Source organism: Oncorhynchus mykiss, chromosome 6 (assembly GCF_057628025.1).
Source record: "Oncorhynchus mykiss isolate SJ-2025 chromosome 6, ASM5762802v1, whole genome shotgun sequence".
In the NCBI taxonomy this organism is placed as follows: domain Eukaryota; kingdom Metazoa; phylum Chordata; class Actinopteri; order Salmoniformes; family Salmonidae; genus Oncorhynchus; species Oncorhynchus mykiss.
In genome coordinates, this window is record NC_143027.1 from 17185668 (window position 1) to 17209990 (window position 24323).

Genomic DNA, 24323 nt, shown 5'->3' on the forward strand with positions numbered 1-24323 from the left:
CAATAGCAAGGCTATGCTCACTGAGTCTGTACATAGTCAAAGCTTTCCTTAAGTTTGGGTCAGTCACAGTGGTCAGCTATTCTGCCACTGTGTACTCTCTGTTTAGGGCCAAGTAGCATTCTAGTTTCCTCTGTTTTTTTTGTTAATTCTTTCCAAAGTGTCTAAGTAATATCTTTTGGTTTTCTCATTACTTGGTTGGGTCTTTCAGGCTTTGTCGATACAGGACTCTACCTGTTTCTTCCAGCATCTTCACAAGGTCCTTGGCTATTGTTCTGGGTCTAATTGTGTTGCTGTTCTGGTGCGCTGTGGGGTATGTTCTGGTGCACTGTGGGGACTCTTCTCCCTCTCTTCTTAAATCTTGTTTTTAAACCACTCCACAAATTTCTTGTTAACTATAGTTTTGGCAAGTCAGTTAGGACATCTACTTTGTTCATGACACAAGTAATTTTCCCAACAATTGTTTACAGAGAGATTATTTCACTTATAATTCACTGTATCACAATTCCAGTGGGTCAAAAGTTTACATGCACTAAGTTGACTGTGACTTTAAACAGTTTGGAAAGTTCCAGAAAATTATGTAATGGCTTTAGAAGCTTCTGATAGGCTAATTGACATCATTTGAGTCAATTGGAGGTTTACCTGTGGATGTATTTCAAGGCCAACCTTCAAACTCAGTGCTTCTTTGCGTGACATCATGAGAAAATCAAAAGAAATCAACCAAGACCTCAGAAAAAATATTGTAGACCTCCACAAGTCTGGTTCATCCTTGGGAGCAATTTCCAAACACCTGAAGATACCACATTCATCTGTACAAACAATAGTACGCAAGTATAAACACCATGGGACCACGCAGCCGTCAAACCGCTCAGTTCTGTCTCCTAGAGATGAACGTTCTTTGGTGCAAAGTGCAAATCAATCCCAGAACAACAGCAAATTACCTTGTGAAGATGCTGGAGGGAACAGGTAGAGTCCTGTATCGACATAACCTGAAAGGCCGCTCAGCAAGGAAGAAGCCACTGCTCCAAAACAGTCATTAAAAAGCCAGACTACGGTTTGCAACTGCACATGGGGACAAAGATTGTCCTTTTTGGAGAAATGTCCTCTGGTCTGATGAAACAAAAATAGAACTGTTTGGCAATAATGACCATCATTGTGTTTGGAAGAAAAAGGGGGACGCTTGCAAGCCGAAGAACACCATCCCAACCGTGAAGCACGGGGGTGGCAGCATCATGTTGTGGGGGTGCTTTGCTGCAGGAGGGACTGGTGCACTTCACAAAATAGATGGCTTCATGAGGACAGACAATTATGTTGCTATATTGAAGCAACATTTCAAGACATCAGTCAAGAAGTTAAAGCTTGGTCGCTAATGGGTCTTCCAAATGGACAATGACCCCAAGAATACTTCCAAAGTTGTGGCACGATGGCTTAAGGACAACAACGTCAAGGTATTGGAGTGGCCATCACAAAGCACTGACCTCAATCCTATAGAACATTTGTGGGCAGAACTGAAAAAGCGTGTGCGACCAAGGAGACCTACAAACCTGACTCAGTTACACCAGCTCTGTCAGAAGGAATGGGCCAAGCTTATTGTGGGAAGCTTGTAGAAGGCCACCCGAAACGTTTGACCCAAGTTAACCAATTTAAAGGCAATGCTACCAAATACTAATTGAGTGTATGTAAACTTCTGATCCACTGGGAATGTCATGAAAGAAAAAAAAGCTGAAATAAATAATTATCTACTATTATTCTGACATTTCACATTCTTAAAATAAGTGGTGATCCTAACTGACCTAAAACAGAGAAATTTTACTAGGATTAAATGTCAGGAATTGTGAAAAACTGAGTTTAAATGTATTTGGCTACAGTGTAGGTAAACTTCCGACTTCAACTGTGTGTGACTTCCATGTTGAGGCCCTCTTTGCCGGGGAGGGGCATAGGTCTGATCTGAGGGGGCCTAAATGGGTTGACTTGAGGGGGTGTTGATTGGTTGGGGTGGGGGTGTGTATGTGGCTGGTGGTGTTGTCGTCTGGATGTAGGTCCTCTCGGCGTGGGTCCTCTATGTGTAGGTCCAGGGGGAGGGGTCCCGCAGGTCTGGGAGAGTGTCTCGCTGGTCTGGGCGGGGTGTCTATTGATCTGTTGCGCCTGTGTGAAGTGTTGGGACTGCGTTTGAGAGCGATGTCCTTTAGAGTCCGGGTGAAGGTAGGCACTGCTGCCTTGTATAGGTGGACCTGGTCATAGAGGCTGTTCAAGTCCAGGATGGAGTGGTGGGCCAGGAAAACATTTGGTTTTGAGGCACAGTCATGGGAAATACTTGCGTTTACCCACTGTATGGTAGCAGGGTGGAGATAACCACTTTTGCATTGGGGAAAGTAGAATAAGCTTTTTCAATCACTCCCTTCAGTGCTGTGGCCACCCTTTCCTGCTGTGTTCTCAGGTCATTTGTGCCTGTGTGTATTATGTGACCTTGTGAACCTAGTTGGTCCTCAGACAGAAGGTGTAGGGCGCGCTAGGTGTTTGGACACCAGAGTTTAGACACACTGCGTTTGGGAAAAAGTTTTTATCTTGTATATATTTCCCATTTGAGTCCATAAGGAGTACAATCTGTGCTATGTGTATGTCCTCAGTGGGTGTGTGTGTGGGGGGGGTTGTCAGGAGGGCGGCTGACAGGGGTGAGATCCCCTGGGCTTGGGGTTCTTCGTTTGTCTGTTCTGCTGTGATGTCGACGCTATGGTCAGGGTCTGGTGTGGACTGTTCTGCTGTGGTGTTGAGACTTTTGTCAGGAGCTGAGGTGGGCTGTTCAGCTGGCTTCTCTGCGGGGGTGGCCACTGTAGTATGATCTAAAATAAAGATGCGCGACCACGAGGTTCTAGCTCCAGCCTGTTTATTAACCTAACCCTTGCATGTCCTACATAGGTACGGATGCCCCCAAGGGACATCCTACTACATCTTCCCCTCTCCCATGAACAAGAACTCAACATGCATAACCACTGAAGCATAACTGAAATGCAATTTGGAAACCAGTATTATTCTCTAACATGCTACTTCCCATCCTGAAACAGTATGAAAGCATTAAATCACACAGTATGAACATTAACTTAGGTACAGTCTCTTTTTGCTGGGTATGTTCCTCAGCAGTATGTTATCTCTTCACGTAACATAGTCTTTCAGCCACTCTGGTGGCTTCACATCCCTTTTTGGGCGTGCTTGTGGCTCTGTGAGCATTCTCTCTCCTTCACTCTCCTTTTGTGCATTTTCTGGCCTCGGTCTGTGTGGCTGGTAGATCTGGAAGAGCTCTGAGGTGTGTTTTGTTCCTTCGTACCTCTTCTGAGCCTGTGTCCACCACATAGGAGCGTGGAGCATCCGCTTTCCTCAGCACTATTGCTGGTGTCTTTGAGCTTGTAATCAAAACGCGTTGACCTTCGGTCAGCTCTGGCCTCTCCTTAGCACGGTGTCTCCGATTAAAGTCTCCAGTTTGCGTTTGTTTCAGACGTTTGTCCCTCTCAGCGAAGGCCTTTCTGTAAGGCCATCTGGGTTTGAGCTGAGCCGGCGAGACAGGCAATGGGGAACGCAGCCTCCTGCCCATCAGGAGCTCGGCAGGCGACGGCCCATGATGCAGTGGTGTAACTCTGTAAGCTAACAGAGCCCTGAATGGATCCTTGTTCTTTTTCAGCAGTCCATTGACTGTTTTCACAGCTCTCTCTGCCTCACCATTACTCTGTGCATGGTAGGGGCTACTGGTCACATGTATGAAGTCATATTCTGCGGCAAAAGCAGAAAAGGAGCTTGCAGAGAACTGGGGAGCGTTATCTGTAACCAGGACCTCAGCGACCCCTTGCCTGGAAAAAAATAGACTTTAATCCATTGATAACACCAGCTGATGTGGTTATGGGTGTCTTTGCTATTTCAATGTATCTTGAGTAGTAATCTACCACTAGCAGATAAGTGTCATTTTTCCAATAGAACATATCCGCCCCTACCGTTTGCCATGGCCGTTTTGGCAGCTCCGTTGCCATCATTAGCTCCGGATGACAAGGTTGACATTTTGTACAGACCTCACACTGGGCCACTAGCTTGGCAATCTGAGTACTCAGACCAAGCCACCACACTGACTGTTGAGCCCTCAGTCTGCATTTGGTTATCCCCATGTGTCCATCATGCACTCTGTCTAGCATTTCTGGTTGTAGAGTCTCTGGGATAACTATCCATAGTCCTTTCATGAGAAGGTCTCCATTACAGTGGAAGTCACTTTGGTGCACCCAATAGGGCTTCAGCAGCTGAGGCAGTTCCTCCTGCCTGGGCCATCCCTTTTTGCACTGCTGAACTATCTGTTGGCAGATGTGGTCTCGTTGTTGCTCCTCTGCAATCTGCTGCAGTTTGGTCTGAGATTCAGGTAGACTGTCCCTTATTGCATTAATTGACACCTGTACCTCACCCTCTAGACATTGCTCCTCCTCTGATAATGGACGTTTAATTGGGGCCCTGGAGAGTGCATCTGCTGTGATCAGTGCCTTCCCTGGCACATACACCATCTTGTAGGTGAACCTCAGTAATCTGAGGCGGAAGCGCAGAACTCTGGGAGGCAAGTCGTCCAGTGCTTTTGTCCCTAACAGAGCCAACAGTGGTTTGTGGTCAGTCTCTGCTGTAAACTGCAGGCCAATAAGGTATTGGCTGAGCCTTTCACATGCCCATGTGATAGCCAACGCCTCCTTCTCCACTTGAGCATATCTTTGCTCTGTGTCGGATAAGCTTCGGGAGATGTATGCTATTGGACGCCACTCCATGTTGTCCTGCATCTGTGTGAGGACCGCCCCTAGCCCAAAGGATGATGCATCTGCTGATACTTTTGTCTTAGCGTGGGGACGGTACTGGGCCAGCACTCTCTGTGAGGCCAGATCTCCTTTGATTTTGTCAACCGCTACCTGTTGCATGTGACCCCATGACCAGTCATTCTCTTTGGCTAGTAAGTCTCTCAGAGGTTTGGTTGTAACTGAGAACTGTGGGAGGAACTTACCCACATATGTGGCCATGCCTAAGAAGGTCCTGACTTCAGCCACATTCTGGGGTCTGGGCATATCTGTGATGGCGCTGATCTTCTCTGGGTCCGGCTCTATTCCAGCTGCACTGATTTTGTGTCCCAAGAACAAGACTTCTGATTGTGCAAAAGTGCATTTTTCATTGAGTGTCAGGCCAGTCTCCTGGAGTCGGGTCAGAACTGCTGTGAGCTGTGAGCCTTACATCTGCTCTGTCCCTTCCGCACACGAGCACATCGTCCGCGTGGACTATGACGCCACTCAGCCCCTCCAACAGCTGGGACATGCGTCTTTGGAAATGCTCAGGACCGGAAGCAATTCCAAATGGCAAAACGTTAAAACAGTACCGGCCAAACGGTGTTATAAACGTTGTGAGTGCCCTACTCTCTGATGACAGCGGTATCTGCCAGAAACCTGAGCGGGCATCCAGCTTTGTGAAGACTTGTGAGCCATCCAACTGAGCCAGTGACTGCTCCACTGATGGTAAGATGTGTCTCTCTCTGCAGAGTGCCTCATTAAATTTAGTCATGTCCACACAGATCCGTATTTCCCCATTGGCTTTTGGGACCACCACCATCCCTGCACACCAGTCTGTGGGACTCTCTATTTTAGACACCGCCCCAATTTCTTCCATCCTCCCCAACTCTTCCTTTACTCTGGCCAATAAAGGGATAGGCACCCGGCGGGGGGTGGTAAGGGCACAGGGGACAGCATCCTCTTTCAGACGGATTTTGTAGTCACCTTCTATCCTTCCTAGACCAGAAAACACTTCTTTTTGAAACCTCACCTGGGTCCTCCAGTTCGCTCACTCTCTCAATGAGTATCAATGCTTCAATTGCTGGCAGTCCCAGCAACGGTCTGGCTAGAGAGTCAATGACAAAGACAGGCTGGATGGCACTTTTGTCTTTACTCTCCAGTTTGATCACCAAGTGCCCTACCACTGGTAAAATTGTATTACTGGGCCCGTACAGTTTTTTGTTTGTAGAGAGCAAAGGGCCATCTCTGCTATAGCTATACAGCCTAGTTGGGATAGCTGTCACTGCTGCCCCAGTGTCTAGTTTAAATGACACAATCTCCCCATTGAGTTTAATGTCTGAATGCCAGCCAGTATTGTTTCCCTTTACTTCTCCCAGCAAGATGCTGTCCTGCTGTACCTCCTCTGAAACCTCATGCATTTGCTTTAATCGACAGACAGCTGAAAAGTGTCCTCCCCTGTGACATTTCCTGCATTCAGCATCCTTTGCTGGGCAATCTTTCCATCTGTGGAAAGGGGATTTCCCAAATTTGCGACAAACATTTGAACTAGCTACTGGTGCTGTCTGTGATTGTTTTCTCCACGTCTGTCTCTGTTTTGTGTTCCCCTCCGTTTTTTTATTTTTTAGCTCTGTATGAAAATGCATGTATTTCCTCACTCTCTTCGTTCTGCAAGGAGCTGCTGTCGCGCAGTATCGTCTGCTGTCTTTTTACTGTCTCACTCTGCCTAACCTGGTGTACAATAATGTCCATGGTGTAAAATAAAGACGCGCGACAACGAGGTTCTAGCTCCAGACTGTTTATTAACCTAACCCTTGCATGTCCTACATAGGTACGGATGCCCCCAAGGGACATCCTACTACAGCCACCTCTCTAGTGAGTTGTTCTCTGTCACATGCCATCCCTCTCACTCTCTCCTCCGACAGTCTGATCTTCTCCTCTAGTGCTCTGTTCTTCTCCTGCTCTTGCTTTTTATTTTGTTGTAGTTGTCTCACCACAGTCCAGATATGTCTCTCTCCACCTCCAGCTTTCCGGGACTGGTTAAGGGGGTGTTATTGTGCTGGACTGTTGTCTGGGTCTGTGCTGACTGGAGTGTAATCACCTGCTGTTCCAGCTCCACCTGACTTACCTCCAGCTGGGTAAATGTATCCTTCATTTCAATGAGGGGGTAGTACTCTGTGCTGGGAGATTGACTTTCCACTTGGGGTTGCTTGTCAGCAGGGTTATATAATGAAGAGGTCTGGTCTGACCCGCTTGGGGTGGGGGTGTCTTTCTCAAGGGAGAGCTTCTCCTGCTGGGCTAATTCTTTGATTAGGTGAAAGTCAGCTGAAACTGGGGTTGCCCTGAACCAATACTGTTCCAGACTTATATAGATTTATATTAGCTGACTCAGAGTCCTTGTTGTCTAGTGTCCTGAGTTTCCACCCCTTGTTTGGAGTAGACTGTGCGACTCTCCTGCCATTGTTGGGCTAAAGGTATTTGACACCTCTCACGTCAGTGCTAATTGAAGTTGTATCAAGCTTGGCAGCCTTAATTTAGCATTCAGTCCTTATAAAGTAATGCAATGTATTTTTCTTCTTGGCTTTTGGAAATAAAATATAGCTTCAGACTAAACATTTTTCACTCAGTTCCAGGTTGGATGGTGCAGCGTGGAAAGTGTTCATGATTATTTTATTCAAAAACACTCAAACGAAAGCGCACAGTTCTGTCAGGCTAAGACACTAAACAGAAAACAAGATCCCACAACCTAATGGTGGGGAAAAGGGCTGCCTAAGTATGATCCCCAATCAGAGACAACGATAGACAGCTGCCTCTTATTGGGAACCACACTCGGCCAAAAACAAAGAAACAGAAGACATAGAATTTCCTACCCGAGTCACACCCTGACCTAACCAAACATAGAGAATAATAAGGATCTCTAAGGTCAGGGCGTGACACTCTCTCACTCATCTATCTATCCTACCCTGCCTTTCTAAAGTCTTCGAAAGCCAAGTTAACAAACAGATCACGGACCATTTCGAATCCCACCATACCTTCTCCGCTATGCAATCTGGTTTCAGAGCGGGTCAAATACCTCAGCCACGCTCAAGGTCCTAAACGATATTATAACCGCCATCAATAAAATACAATATTGTGCAGCCATCTTCATCGACCTGGCCAAGGCTTTTGACTCTGTCAATCGCCACATTCTTATCGGCAGACTCAACAGCCTTGGTTTCTCAAATGACTGCCTCGCCTGGTTCACCAACTACTTCTCAGACAGAGTTCAGTGTGTCAAATCGGAGGGCCTGTTGTCCGGACCTCTGGCAGTCTCCATGGGGGTGCCACAAGGTTAAATTATTGGGCCTACTCATTTCTCTGTATACATCAATGATGTCGCTCTTGCTGCTGGTGATTCTCTGATCCACCTCTACGCAGAAGACACCATTCTGTATACTTCTGGCCCTTCTTTGGACACTGTGTTAACTAACCTCCAGACGAGCGTCAACGCCATACAACACTCCTTCTGTGGCCTCCAACTGCTCTCAAATGCTAGTAAAACCAAATGCATGCTCTTCAACCGATCGCTGCCCACACCCACCCGCCCGTCTAGCAGCACTACTCTGGACGGTTCCGACTTAGAATATGTGGACAACTACAAATACCTAGGTGTCTGGTTAGACTGTAAACTCTCCTTCCAGACTCACATTAAGCATCTTCAATCAAAAATTAAATCTAGAATCAGCTTCCAATTTCGCAACAAAGCATCCTTCACTCATGCTGCCAAACATATCCTCGTAAAACTGACTATCCTACCGATCCTTGACTTCAGCGATGTCATTTACAAAATAGCCTCCAACACTACTCAGCAAATTGGATGTAGTCTATCACAGTGCCATCCGTTTTGTCACCAAAGCCCCATCTCAGCTCACTGGTCACCATAGCAGCACCCACCCGTAGCACATGCTCCAGCAGGTATATTTCACTGGTCTTCCCCAAAGACAACTCCTCCTTTGGATGACTTTCCTTCCAGTTCTCTGCTGCCAATGACTAGAACGAATTGCAAAAATCACTGAAGCTAGAGTCTTATATCTCACTCACTAACTTTAAGCATTGACTGTCAGAGCAGCTTACCGATTATTGCACCTGTACACAGCCTATCTGTAAATAGCCCACCCAACTACCTCATCCCCATTTTATTTTTTTATTTATTTTTTGCTCCTTTGCACCCCAGAATCTCTACTTGCACATTCATCTTCTGCACATCTATCACTCCAGTGTTAATTGCTAAATTGAAATTATTTCGCCATTATGGCCTATTTATTGCCTTTACCTCCCCAATCTTACTACATTTGCACACACTGTATATAGAGTTTTCTATTGCATTATTGAATGTATGTTTGTTTATCCTATGTGTAACTCTGTGTTGTTTGTGTCGCACTGCTATGCTTTATCTTGGCCAGGTCACGGTTGTAAAGGAGAACTTGGTCTCAACTAGCCTACCTGGTTAAATAAAGGTAAAATTAAATTAAACTCATGAATCAGATTATTCTACTAAATCCATCACCGGAGGGCACACTTTTCGTCGCGTGCACTAACATTTCTTCATTCCAGCCACAAGGGGGAGGTATTGATTATGATACTGAGCCGAGTTGTCTGCTTCTGGCTGCTAGTCTGCCCATCATCATCATTCTCTCATCGTCGGGGTCTGGCTGGCTGGGATAGCAGAAATTGCTGGGTGTTGTATTTGCGTCGGAACTATCAAAGCTCAATCGCTTTGGCTGAAGGATGTGGGATTAAAAGAGAATAAAAGGTCAAAATACCTCCCTGGATTTAATTTGTTCCACGATACTGCCACTACTTCGAAATGTCGGGGAAAATAGAGAGTAAACCAGGTAAGCACGGCTAGACTGGACTAAATAGCTAACGGCAGCTAGCGAGGGTTTCCACTGAATAACACAGCTACAAATTCAGATTCCACAGCCACAAAGTAAAAATATTGCATTTTGGTCTTAATTTAAGGTTAGGGTTATTACGGTTAGGTTGGAAATATGAGTTGAAGAAGATAAATTGTATAAATGGGCGGGGTTTAGCCATAATTAGGATTTTGTGGCTATGTTAACTAGTGACGACCTCTCGCTAGATGCTAGTCAGTCTGATTTGTCTGCCTTTTTTCTTCTAGCTAGAAATACGGCCGCATCACCAACCAAACTTTCACATTCTGTCGCAGCGTTAGCTAGGTAGCTACTACCTAGTCAATATTGGCCAAACATTCAATCAGTGTTTAACTAGCTAATATTAGCTAGCTAACCAGGCAAAGTTAGATTGCCTGCATTGGCTAGCTACATGGTAGCCTAGCTAACTGAGTTAACGTGATTGGAATGGGAAAGCACAACTTTCATATTTTGTTACAATATTGCTATAAATCTATTCGCATTTAATTATCTATCTAGCTAGTTTTTTTTATTCTGAAAAGAGCTGGTGGCGAATTTATAGCATGTCTAGCAAACTAGCTAGCTAAGATAGCTAGCTTAGGAGCTAGTTAACCTCCGCTGTCGAGCTACAGTTTGCTGTAGCCCGAATAGAAACTTGTTTGACAGTATTGATAGTAACGTTAACAAGGTAGCTAGTTAATTATAGCTACATCATAATATAGTTTACGTGTCACTGTTACTTTTAAAATACACAGTGACAATAGCCGTCATTCATTCTAGGCTACCTGATAAATAGGGTCTAGCTAGCAATGTAGTAGTAGTGTTTTCTCCATCCCTATGATTTACAGCCAGTAGCTGTCAAGGGTTGGTTATTACCCTCCACCACCTGCTCTGACCTTCCTGATCAGGGACTAGCTATTCGAGGAGAATAACAAGTACTTTGTCTAATTCACAGTGTGAGAGTCTTTCTCTTCTCATGGGTTATGAGAACTAGTGTGAGTCATAGTTCACTTAAAACCTTCCTACATCCTCTTTGGCTGGAGAGAGTCACTTCTAACTACTTCAGTCAAGTGTCCCCATCTGTAGCCAGTATGTATGTGTTCTATGTATTTAGTGAGTTGACACTAGAGAACTAGTTGAGACTGCTAAGGAGTCAGTCAACCCATCTTTTTTGCCACCTTCAAATTAATTGGGTGTGTTTCTGATGAAATGTGTTACTATACGATTCAGGAATGATTCGATTAAAGTTTATACTGTTTTAGAGAAGACTTAAGGCCTATTGATTTGCTCTCTGTTGGGTTGTTGTGGGTTTAGAAATGGTCATACATCTGGAATTCTAAATGGCAGGGACAGCACTAATCTCAGGAGGTGTTGTTCACTACTGGTTCATGGTGAACTAGAAGTGGTAGGATCAGGATGTCCTTGTTGAGTGTGTGCTGTGATTCTGATCAGTGGCTGCTGGTTGGTGTTGGTTGAATGACTGTGGACAAGCTAACACATTAATAACAGTGTTAACTCATCGGATGTGTAATTACAGTGGTGTTCAAATGAGCTGATTAGATATAATCTCCTCTAGTCTTAAACGGCCATTGGCAACACATTCCTTTTAGATTGATGAAAAAAATGGTGTTGGTTATCTCGGAGTGCACATTAAGAGCTTCCCAGCAGTGGTTGTCAGAGGAAGGCCTTCTTGCTGCCATACAAAGTAGACCCTGTCCCTTTGGGCTCCAACCAGGGACCTTCTGCACATCAACAATATGCACTCACAAAGCAGCATTACCTATCACTCCAAAAAAGCCTTGGTTCTTGCGGCGCAAGGAATATAACTAGCTTACTTCAAGTCTCAGTGGGAGTTTCATCACTTGCACAAGGGATGCTACTAGCATACCGCCCAACAAGCTAGCGTTTCCAAATGGGCTAGGCTACACAGATGGGAAGGGGGAATTGCGGTACTGTGTTTTATTTTAAATTATGTCATGTTTATGTTTTGCAGGCTAAATGTTACCAGTGCCGGCAGATCAGTTTGGAACAGTCTGAGGCCCTATTGTATATGTGTTCTCTCTTGTAGCTATGATTCTTGATACTTTCCCACTGAGAGATAACTATAGAGGCTATGTCTTTGTTGTGGCAATTTTTTTTTTTTTTTACAATTTACCTTAATCTTCAGTAATCCTCCCACTAGTTCTCTGCTGTTCCTCTTGGTCTAGGGCCGTACCACAAAGCGTCTCAGAGTAGGAGTGCTGATCTAGGATCTGTCCATACAATCATATTAATTATGAACAAAACCCCCAAAACTGATCCTAGATCAGAACTCCTACTCAGAGACGCTTTGTGGAAACGGGCCCTGATAAGTTCTGATGCATCATTATGCGTGACCTACATTTGTGGTTCTTTTGGGGGGCTACTAACAGTCATGACTCAGTCATGCTAGCCAGCAGATCCGACCCGCTTGTTTACAACTGCTTACAGCTGCACTAGGGTAGGTAGAAGCCACAGCATCCATTTTGGAATGGCAGTGTCAGCCAATCAGCTCTTTTGTTGTTCAACGAGACATGCCATTCCATAAAAAGCAAAAAAATGCTTTGTCACACACAGGATGGGTGCAGTGAAATGTGTTGCTTTACAGGGTCAGCCATAGTAGTACGGCACCCCTGGAGCAAATTAGGGTTAAGTGTCTTTCTCAATGGTACATCAACAGATATTTCACCTTGCCGGCTCGAGTATTCGAACCAGCGACCTTTCGGTTACTGGCCCAACGCTCTTACTGCTGGCCCTACATCATGTCCTCCTCTCCCTCCCAGAACGTTCCAGATGTAGGGTCTAGCATGAGGACGAATATGGGCGTTTTCTTAACGAGCAGCCGTCGGCAGAGCATGCCGCCATCCACATCAACCTGGCTGTAGTGGAGTGGGTCGAGAGCTTCAAGTTCCTCAGTGTCCACATCACTAAGGAATTAGCATGGTCCACACACAGGAGGCTAAAAAGATTTTGCATGGGCCCCCAGATTCTCAAAATGTTGTACAGCTACACCATTGATAGCATCTTGACTGTATGCATCACCCCTTGGTATAGCAACTGCTTGGCATCTGATAGAGGCACTACAAAGGGAAGTGCGTACAGCCCAGTACATCCCTGGGGCTGAGCTCCCTGCCATCTTGGACCTCTATAACAGGTGGTGTCAGAAGAAAGGCCCTTAAAATTGTCAACGACCGCTAAATAGTTAACCAAATAGCTACTCGGACTATCTGCTATTTACACTAACTCTTTTGATTCATCACATACGCTGCTGCTACTGCTTATTATCTATCTTGTTGCCTTGTCACTTCCACCCTACCCATATGTCCATATTTACGTTAATTACCTCGTACCCCTGCACATCTACTCAGTACTGGTACCCTGTGTATATAATCCAAGGTATCGTTACTTTTTGTATTTATTCCTTGTGTAATTATCTTTCTATTATTTTTATATTTTTCTCTGCATTGTTGGGAAGGGTCCGTAAGTAAGCATTTCACTGTTAGTCTACACAATTTGATTTGATAGATAGATTTGTGTAACAGTTGGGATAATGGGACAATTCTAAGTGCAACGCATTTCTCATCCCTGAATTGATGTACGTTTTTTCCCGAGCCATATCTCACGCCAGTTCCACAGTGTCTTAATATACACAGGAATGCTGTCCGACCCTAGTGCCAGCTGTAAGCAAGTGGGACGGATCTGCTGGCTACAGTCATGCCTGTTCTGGCCTCACCTTTCTTTACAACCATGGTGGAGAGATTTCCACCCTTGCACAGAGACCGAGCAAACAGGGGAGTGGTTACTGCACCCTCTTGCTCATGTAAATGTTATTTTCAAGTTAGCTAGAGTGGCTGTTGCAGATGGATATATAGCAGTCATGCCATGTTGTTAAAAGTAGCTAGGAACAGTTATTCTCTACACTCCAAATAGTAATTGAAGAACTAAGCTAAGTTCCAGTAGCATTGTGTTCTAGTTAAATGAGTTTTGAAATAGAAGAGGAAGTCATGAGTAGGACCCGGAAGTTCTAAAACAGTCTATGAAGGCTAATGTCTAAATGTATCTATTAGAGGAAGTGAAATGGTTCAGCCCTCACAATGTTGGAAACTGATGCCGTGGCCATATAGGCTTGGTTATATTTTGGTTTAATAGTCAGGCTGCTTGAAGACCTGAGAGCAAAGTGACCCTTTATAGCTTGTGGAGCAGCGGGACATGTCAAGGAAGTACATTCAACAACATCAGAGAGCAGTCAGAACCCATACATACAGAGGCTCCTTTTGGCATTTCAATGTCATGGTGTTGGTTTAAAGTAGGAGCAAAAAGGTGTTATACAGAGGAAACCGAAACATTGGTCCTGAATTTGGACATCTGCCTGTTCTGTTTAAGTTAACGCTGACATGAAGGCACAATGTTTTACTCTCTCTTTATTGTTGTGATTTCTGATGATTGTTCCCTAGTTCTTTTTCTATTTTATCTTGACCTCATTTGTTGTTGAATGTCCATAGATGGATCAATTCTGATCAATGAATTCATTTTCTTAGTAACTCAAGCACTGCTCAGTTGTTTTTGTGCCCTGTCTGCTATTGGGTTATTGCATTGGATTGTTTCTTACAACTCATTATAATGGCCTCTGTGTATTAGCCTACTTGATGACTGGGTGTGCCGTAGATGTTGCTGGCAGTAGACGTGAGCAGCAAACGTAGGCCTTTTTGTTATGCTTCAACCTGTCTACACCGCTTAAATCAATGAGCAACTCAATGTTTAGGCTAGGTAAAATATGGGGTGCTTATATTTGACCTGTTTCACACATGTGTAACCTGTACAAGTGTGTGGTGTGAAATGCAAAAAACACATTTCCATATCCCACTGAGACACCCTCAGAGAGTGGGGTCACGGCATGGGATCAGCCATTATTGACGGCGACCCGGGAGCAATTAGAGTTAAGAGCTCGAGGACGGCCGGCCGACCAGATATGTAGGTCCGGCCGGCCAGCCAAATATGTAGGTCCGGCCGGCCAACCAGTTAGATCAGCCATTATTGACTGCGACCCTAGAGCAATTAGGGTACAATAGGGTTAAGTGCTCAAGGGCAGATCGATAGATTTTTCCTCTAGTCAGCTCTGGGATTCGAACTACCAACCTTTTTGTTACTGGCCCAACACTCTAACTGCTAGGCTACTTGCCGGTGTAAGCTGTTTATTGAAAGTCTTGACTGAAATAATAGTGTACAGTTATTGTACTGGGACTGGGAGTACATACAGTCTTTATTCACACCCACACTTGTGTCCGCCTATCCTGAGGATCACTCTTATCGCTGAATGCAGAAATGATATGACGGCAATAGATTTTAATAATTTCTTCTGGAGACCTAGTGGGCATTAGGTTCACAGCGTTGTTGTCCTTTCCGCATGATGCCTGTCTACCATTGGACACGTGTCCGAACTCCGATGAATGTAAGGCCCCTGCTGCTCAGGCTAGACTTGAGTTGAGCAGACAAGTGGTTGCCACAGGTGTCTCCAGGGGCAGAATTGAGTTGAGCAGACAAGCGGTTGCCACAGGTGTCTCCAGGGGCAGAATTGAGTTGAGCAGACAAGCGGTTGCCACAGGTGTCTCCAGGGGCAGAATTGAGTTGAGCAGACAAGCGGTTGCCATGGACGTCTCCAGGGGCAGACTTGCGGTGTGCAGCAGCACTCCACACCGTCTGACCTCGGGTCTGCACCGATGTGGAACTAACAGAGCTTTTGTGGAAACCACTGCACATTAGGAGGCTCAAGTGTAGCACTGCACAGGGAAAGGGAATCATAACATGCATAGATCTAGTTTTTATATTGCTACGTGACATGTCTATGAAATTAGCAGGAGACAACAACACACCCAGTGACAATCATAGTTTTTCTCCATAGTTTTGAAAACTGCCTCTTAAAGGAGAAGTCCACTTAATTTGAACAGAATCTGTATTTTGGATGTAAATGGCATGTTATAGAAGTACCCAGACCCTTTTTTGCACTCTTATTTTTGAGAAACTTATCCCACTAGACATACTTCCTCGTGCTCGCTCAGCAGTTGTGCACACAGGTTGCACAGAGAAGTATCACTCGAGTTGCACAGAATAGAATATAACTTTGCAGATAAAGTTCGTAATGACACAATTTCATGTGTCCAACATCAAAAGGCCTGCATCACTGTACTGAGAGTGTTGTCGTGTCTAAAATGACTTATTTGGGGCGTTTGTTCATGTTTTATCTGTGCCCCAGCAACTGCTGAACGAGCACTAGGAAGTATATCGCTGGTGGGGTAAGTTTCAAGTGAGATCGCATAAAAAGTGTCTGGGCACTATAAAATATCCACACCTCTGGTATGCTCCCATGGTGATTCAGTGATCAAACTCAATTCAATACGTATTTTTTTGCGTCTGATAAGAGGGAGCATACCAGAGTTCCAGACTAGAGGTCGACCGATTAATCAGGATGGCTGATTAATTAGGACCGATTTCAAGTTTTCATAACAATCGGAAATCAGTATTTTTGGGCGCCGATTTTTTTTTTTTAAATTATTTTTTTGATACCTTTATTTAACTTGGCAAGTCAGTTAAAAACACATTCTTATTTTCAATGACGGTCTAGGAACGGTGGGTTAACTGCCTTGTTCAGGGGCAGAACGACCGTGTCAGCTCGGGGGATCCAATCTTGCAACCTTACAGTTAACTGGTCCAACGCCCTAAACCACCTTCCTCTCATTGCACTCCACGAGGAGCCTGCCTGTTACGCGAATGCAGTAGAAGCCAAGGTAAGTTGCTAGCTAGCATTAAACGTATCTTATAAAAAACAATCAATCAATCATAATCACTAGTTATAACTACACATGGTTGATGATATTACGTTTATCTAGCGTGTCCTGCATTGCATATAATCGATGCAACGCTGGGGGAGGATTTAACAAAAGCGCATTTGCAAAAAAAGCACAATCGTTGGACGGCTGTACCTAACCATAAACACCAATGCCTTTCTTAAAATCAATACACAGAAGTATATATTTTTAAACCTGCATATTTAGCTAAACGAAATCCAGCTTAGCAGGCAATATTAACCAGGTGAAATTGTGTCACTTATCTTGCGTTCATTGCAATCAGAGTCAGGGTATATTCAGCAGTTTGGGCAGCCTGGCTCATTGCGAACTAATTTGCCAGAATTTTACGTAATTATGACATAACATTGAAGGTTGTGCAATGTAACAAGAATATTTAGACTTAGGGATGCCACCCGTTAGATAAAATACCGAACGGTTCCGTATTTCACTGAAATAATAAACGTTTTGTTTTCGAAATGATAGTTTCCGGATTCGACCATATTAATGACCAAAGGCTCATATTTCTGTGTGTTATGTTATAATTAAGTCTATGATTTGATAGAGCAGTCTGACTGAGCGATGGTAGGCACCAGCAGGCTCGTAAGCATTCATTCAAACAGCACTTTCGTGCGTTTTGCCAGCAGCTCTTCACTGTTCTTCAAGCGTTGCACTGTTTATGACTTCAAACCTATCAACTCCCGAGATTAGGCTGGTGTAACCGATGTGAAATGGCTAGCTAGTTAGTGGCGTGCGCTCTAATAGCGTTTAAAATGTCACTCGCTCTGAGACTTGGAGTAGTTGTTACCCTTGCTCTGCATGGGTAATGCTGCTTCAAGGGTGGCTGTTGTCGATGTGTTTCTGGTTCGAGCCCAGGTGTGAGCGAGGAGAGGGGCGGAAGCAATACTGTTACACTGGCAATACTAAAGTGTCTAGAAGAACATCCAATAGTCAAAGGTATATGAAATACAAATGGTATAGAGAGAAATAGTCCTATAATTCCTATAATAACTACAACCTAAAACTTCTTACCTGGGAATATTGAAGACCCATGTTAAAAGGAACCACCAGCTTTCATATGTTCTCATGTTCTGAGCAAGGAACTTAAACGTTAGCTTTCTTACATGGCACATATTGCACTTTTACTTTCTTCTCCAACACTTAGTTTTTGCATTATTTAAACCAAATTGAACATGTTTCATTATTTATTTGAGGCTAAATTGATTTTATTGATGTATATATAATAAGTTGAAATAAAAGTGTTCGTTCAGTATTGTTGTAATTGTCATTATTATAAATACAAAAAATCGGCATTGGCTTTTTTTGGTCCTCCAATAATCTGTATCGGTGTTGAAAAGTCATAATCGGTCGACCTTTACTCCTGACTCCAATGAGCTTTTGGAGAAGTCATTAGCCTAGGGGTTCACATACTTTTTACAACTTACACTGTGATTGTTTAAATTATGTATTCAATATAGACAAGAAAAATACAGTTATTCGTATGTTATTAGTTTAACACACTGTGTCTGTCCATTGTTGTGACTAAGATGAAGATCAGATCAAATTTCTGACTAATTTATGCAGAAATCCAGGTAATTCCAAAGGGTTCACATACTTTTTCTTGCCACTGTACATCCAAAATACAGATTTGGTTCAAATTAAGTGAACTTCACCTTTACCATTGCCTGATCATCCATTCCGTAGCTATTTCAGAAAGATGTTTACCATGATCTGCCCTTGGGAAGACAGAGATTTACTGGGATCTGATAATCAACCTTTTCCTGTAAAACATTCTCACATCATAGTTTCCAAACTGGTCAAAGCAACCTAGTTAGCCAGACGATGACTTGTTGTGACTCTATTCTGGAAACTCATTCATTTTGTTCACTGCTGGCAGCAGGCAGTCACAATCACAACAACCTGCCTGTTTTAGCGGAAGGGTGGCACATCCCCAGAGACTGATGGGCACAGCGAGGAATTCACAGCAAACACTGGATGAGATGAGCAGTGAATGGACATCCAGACTGCATTCATCCTCATTGACTCTATAGGCAGAATCATTTCACCCCCTGTTGTGAAGCCTGCTGATTCTCTCTCTAAAGCCATTGACCTATCCCTGGCAGGAGTCCCATGCTTCTGTACACAACGGAAGAGCAGCACAATCATTGGTGTTTATTTATGTACTCAATATCCAGTTTCAACCCCCCCCCCCCCTTTTCACCCATTTAGTATGGGTATGCCAGCAGCATCAAGCTTTTGTTTTCAGTTTCTCTGCAAATCTTCACTACCTCGCAGAGAAGGGGAAATGGGCTGTATCCTGTATAGGCTACCTGAGGTGTTTTGAATGCTGTGCTGTGCACAACTAGTGCCTTCCGAATAGGCTTCACTGATGCATAATGTAGCTTAGCTCATTAAGCCCCTCTGTTCAATTTTAGTTTGTAGTCAAATAATATTTAACTTTTGTTTAAATAGTCTGGTTTTCAAGGGAAGCTCACTTAAATTACAAACTTAAGCTACACACACTGAACAAAAATACAGTCTAAATACAACATGCAACAATTTCAAAGATTTTACTGAGTTACAGTTAATATAGGCCCTAAATTCATTATGCCCTAATCTACGCATTTCCCATGACTGGGAATATGTATATGCATCTGTTGGTCACAGATACCTTTAAAAAAAAAAGAAGATAGGAGCGTGGATCAGAAAACCAGTCAGTATCTGGTGTGACCACCATTTGCCTCATACAGCGCGACACATCTCCTTCATATAGAGTTGATCAGGCTAATGATTGTGGCCTGTGGGATGTCCCACTCCTCTTCAATGGCTGTGCGAAGTTGCTGTGTATTGGCATCCCAAAAATGCTCAATGGGTGACTTCTGGTGAGTATGCAGGCCATGGAAGAACTGGGACATTTTCAGCTTACAGCACACAGATGAGCTTCCCTGAGATGGTTTCTGACAGTTTGTGCAGAAATTCTTTGGTTATGCAAACATACTGTTTCATCAGCTGGTGGCTGGTATCAGCGACCCCGCAGGTGAAGAAGCCTGTACTTCCGGTGCTGACAGAGATGGCCGCCTCGCTTCATGTTCCTATGAAACTATGCAGTATTTAGTTTCCTTATGTGTTATTTCTTACATTGTTACCCAAGAAAATATGATGTTTTATTACATACAGTCGGGAGGAACTATTGGAAATAAGAGCAACGTCAACTCACCAACATTAAGACCAGGAATACGACTTTCCCGAAGTGGATCCTCTGTTTGGTCCACCACTCAGAACAATGGATCAGATCCTCTGTTTGGTCCACCACTCAGGACAATGGATCAGATCCTCTGTTTGGTCCACCACTCAGGACAATGGATCGAATCCCAGCCGGCGACACAAAACAACGGTGCTGCAGACGGAGCGGTCTTCTGGTCAGGCTCCGTAGACGGGCACATCGCGCACTGCTCCTGAGCATTCTACTCGCCAATGTCCAGTCTCTTGACAACAAGGTAGACGAAATCCGATCCATGGGTTGCCTTCCAGAGAGACATCAGAGATTGTAACGTTCTTTGTTTCACGAAAACATGGCTCACTCGGGATACGTCATCAGTCGGTACAGACACCTGGTTTCTTCACGCATTGCGCCGACAGAAACAAACATCTCTCTGGTAAGAAGAAGGGCGGGGGTGTATGCCTTATGATTAACGAGACGTGGTGTGATCATAACAACATACAGGAACTCAAGTAATTTTGTTCACCTGACCTAGAATTGCTTACAATCAAATGCCGACCGCATTATCTACCAAGAGAATTCTCTTCGATCATAATCACAGTCGTGTATATCCCCCCAAGCAGACACATCGACGGCCCTGAAAGAACTTCATTTGACTATATGTTAACTGGAAACCACATATCCTGAGGCTGCATTTATTACAGCTGGGGATTTTAACAAGGCTAATCTGAAAACAAGGCTCCCTAATTTTATCAGCATATTAAATGCTGGCAAAACCCTGATTCATTGTTATTCTATCTTCCGCGACGCATAAAAAAGTCCTCCCCCGCCCTCCTTTTGGAAAATTTGACCACGACTCCATTTTGTTGCTCCCAGCCTATAGACAGAAACTAAAACGGGAAGCACCCGTGCTCAGGTCTGTTCATCGTTGCTTTGATCACGTGGACTGGGATATATTCCGCATAGCGTTGGACAATAACATTGATGAATACACTGATTCGGTTAGCGAGTTTATTAGCAAGTGCATCAGTGATGTTGTACCCACAGCATTCCCCAACCAGAAACCGTGGATTGATGGCAGTATTCGCACAAAACTGAAAGCGCGAACCATTGCTTTTAATCAGGGCAAGGTGACCGGAAACATGACCGAATACAAACAATGTAGCTATTCCCTCCGCAAGTCAATCAAACAAGCTAAGCGTCAGTATAGAGACAAAGTAGAGTCACAATTCAACGGCTCAGACACGAGGTATGTGGCAGGGTGTACAGTCAATCACTGACTACAAAAGGAAAACTACCCCCTTCGCAGACCACGATGTCTTGCTCCCAGACAAACTAAACAACTTCTTTGCTCGCTTTGAGGACAATACAGTGCCACTGACACGGCCCTCTACCAAAACCTGCGGATTCTCCTTTACTGCAGCCAACGTGAGTAAAACATTTAAACGTGTTAACCCTCGCAAGGTTGCCGACCTAGACGAGCCCTTAGAGCATGTGCAGACCAGCTGGCTGGTGTGTTTACGGACATATTAAATCAATCCTTATCCCAGTCTGCTGTTCCCACATGCTTCAAAAGGGACACCATTGTTCCCATTCCCAAGAAAGCGAAGGTAACTGAGCTAAATGACTATCACTTCCGTCATCATGAAGTGCTTTGAGAGACTAGTCAAGGACCATATCACCTCTACCTTACCTGACACCCTAGACCCAATCCAATTTGCTTACCGCCCCAATAGGTCCACAGATGACGCAATCACACTGCACACTGCCATAACCCATCTGGACAAGAGGAATACATATGTAAGAATGCTGTTCATCGACTACAGCTCAGAATTTAACACCATAGTACCCTCCAAACTCGTCACTCGTCTCGACCACCGCCCTGTGCAACTGGGTCCTGGACTTCCTGACGGGCCGCCCCCAGGTGGTGAGGGTAGGTAACAACATCTCCACCCCTCTGATCCTCAACAGTGGGGCCCCACAAGGGTGCGTTCTGAGCCCTCTCCTGTACTCCCTGTTCACCCATGGCTGCATGGCCATGCACGCCTCCAACTCAATCATCAAGTTTGCAGACGACACTACAGTGGTAGGCTTGATTACCAACAACGACGAGACGGCCTACAGGGAGGAGGTGAGGGCCCTCGGAGTGTGGTGTCAGGAAAATAACACTCAACGTCAACAAAACAAAGGAGATGCTCGTGGACTTCAGGAAACAGCAGAGGGAGCACCCCCTTATCCACATCGACGGGACAGTAGTGGAGAAGGTGGGAAGTTTTAAGTTCCTTGGCGTACACATCACGGACAAACTGAAATGGTCCACCCACACAGACAGCGTGGTGTAGAAGGCACAGCAGCGCCTCTTCAACCTCAGGAGGCTGAAGAAATTCAGCTTGTCACCAAAAACACTCACAAACTTTTACAGATGCACAATCGAGAGCATCCTGTCGGGCTGTTGCCTGGTACGGCAACTGCTCCGCCCACAACCGTAAGGCTCTCCAGAGGGTAGTGAGGTCTGCACAACGTATCACAGCAAACTACCTGCCCTCCAGGACACCTACATCACCCGATGTCACAGGAAGGCCAAAAAGATCATCAAGGACACCAACCGCCTGAGCCACTGCCTGTTCACCCCACTATCATCCAGAAGGCGAGGTCAGTACAGGTGCATCAAAGCGGGGACCAAGAGACTGAAAAACAGCTTCTATATCAAGGCCATCAGACTGTTAAACAGCCATCACTAACATTGAGTGGCTGCTGCCAACATACTGACTCAACTCCAGCCACTTTAATAATGGAAAAATTGATGTAATAAATGTATCACTAGCCACTTTAAACAAGGCCACTTTATATAATGTTTACATACCCTACATTACTCATCTTATATGTATATACTGTCCTCTATACCATCTACTGCATCTTGCCTATGCCGTTCGGCCATCGCTCATTCATATATGTTTATGTACATATTCTTATTCTTCCCTTTACACTTGTGTGTGTGTATAAGGTAGTTGTTGTGAAATTGTTAGGTTAGATTACTTGTTAGATATTACAGCATGGTCGGAACTAGAAGCACAAGCATTTCGCTACACTCGCATTAACATCTGCTAACCATGTGTATGTGACAAATAAAATTTGATTTGGATGTGGAGGTCCTGGGCTGGCACGGTTACATGTGGTCTGCGGTTTTGAGGCCGGTTGGACGCACTGACAAATTCTCTAAAATGACATTGGAGGTGGCTTATGGTAGAACAATTAACATTAAATTCTCTGGCAACAGCTTAGGTGGACATTCCTGCAGTCCGCATGCCAATTGCACACTCCCTCAGCACTTGAGCCATCTGTGGAATTGTGTTGTGTGACAAAACTGCACATTTTAAAGTGTCCTTTTATTTCCCCAGCACAAGGTGGACCTGTGTAATGATCATGCTGTTTAATCAACTTATTGATATGCTACACCTGTCAGGTGGATGGATTATCTTGGTAAAGGAGAAATGCTCACAAACAAGGATGTAAACAAATTTGTGGATAAAATCTTAGAGAAATAAGATTTCTGTGCATATGGAAATATTCTGGGATCTTTTATTTCAGCTCATGAAACATAGGACCAACACTTTACATGTTGTGTTTATTTTTGATCAGTGTATTTATTTCCTTACCTTGTTATCAGTCTATGGAAAGGAGAGACTATAGTCAACATGTTTGGGTTTGTTTACGTAGCCACTGCCACAATCCGCTAACTGTAGTTAGCAACTTCCTTCAAACTGCACACAGAGACATAAAAATGGTATCCACGAGTTAATCTGGGAAGTAGATAAATGGCTTCATTGCCATAATCCTGAAGTATCCCTTTAAGGTCAGCAGGCTAACAGTCTTGTGGAGCACAGAAGTCTGGGTTGGCTGGTTTTGAACCCAATCGGTCACACAGGCATGCACAGTGCAGCACCGCCTGCAGTCAACTCTTAGAGGGCCGTGATGAGAGCCAGATTGTTTGGAGATCATGAGAAAACATGTAGTATTGTAAATAAACTGCTTGTTGCCATAGCAGTGGTCTATCCAGATTCGGGGTGTTGGGGTTGTGGAGAATCGCTACTCTCATATCAGTGAGCACGTGTGAGGGTACGCCTTTTGTCATGTAGTGTGTTAAGTCACCACTTAAACACTCCCAAATAAAGAGTCCCATGTGCAACACATCATTCCGCAGAAGGTTCTCTCATAAAGCTGATGTCATTGTGTCCCAGCCCCTTTGTCTCTACGGGTTGCTAAAGGATTAATTTGGGCCATGGGCTTCATGCAGTTGACAATGAAAAACGGGCAGATTTGTTTTATGTACTCTACAACGTATTTTAGGTTTTGAGGGTAACCATTATTTCTATACAGTTGAAGTACAGTACATGTTATTTTTATGAAGACAGATTACAAGGCTCTCACTCATATTATGAAGTTAAGGCTAATATGTGTACTTTGTTGGTGAGGTAGGCCTATCTATTATCTCACTCTGACAAAAATTCACTTTTGAGGAACACATGCACAAAATCTTCAGAGGATCTCT

General features: G+C 44.3%; 1 protein-coding gene across 5 annotated transcripts in view; it reads left to right on the forward strand.

The window, feature by feature from the left end:
• The first annotated feature begins 9384 nt into the window (after positions 1 to 9384).
• The window catches only part of LOC110525335 (rap guanine nucleotide exchange factor 1), a 58514-nt gene continuing 43575 nt past the window's right edge, over positions 9385 to 24323 (forward strand). For all 5 annotated transcript variants that reach the window (XM_036979473.2, XM_036979474.2, XM_036979476.2 and 2 more), the window contains exon 1: positions 9385 to 9658. In XM_036979473.2, the coding sequence (XP_036835368.2) occupies positions 9631 to 9658 (28 nt within the window). In that variant the 5' untranslated portion in view covers positions 9385 to 9630. The remainder of the gene's footprint in view (positions 9659 to 24323) is intronic.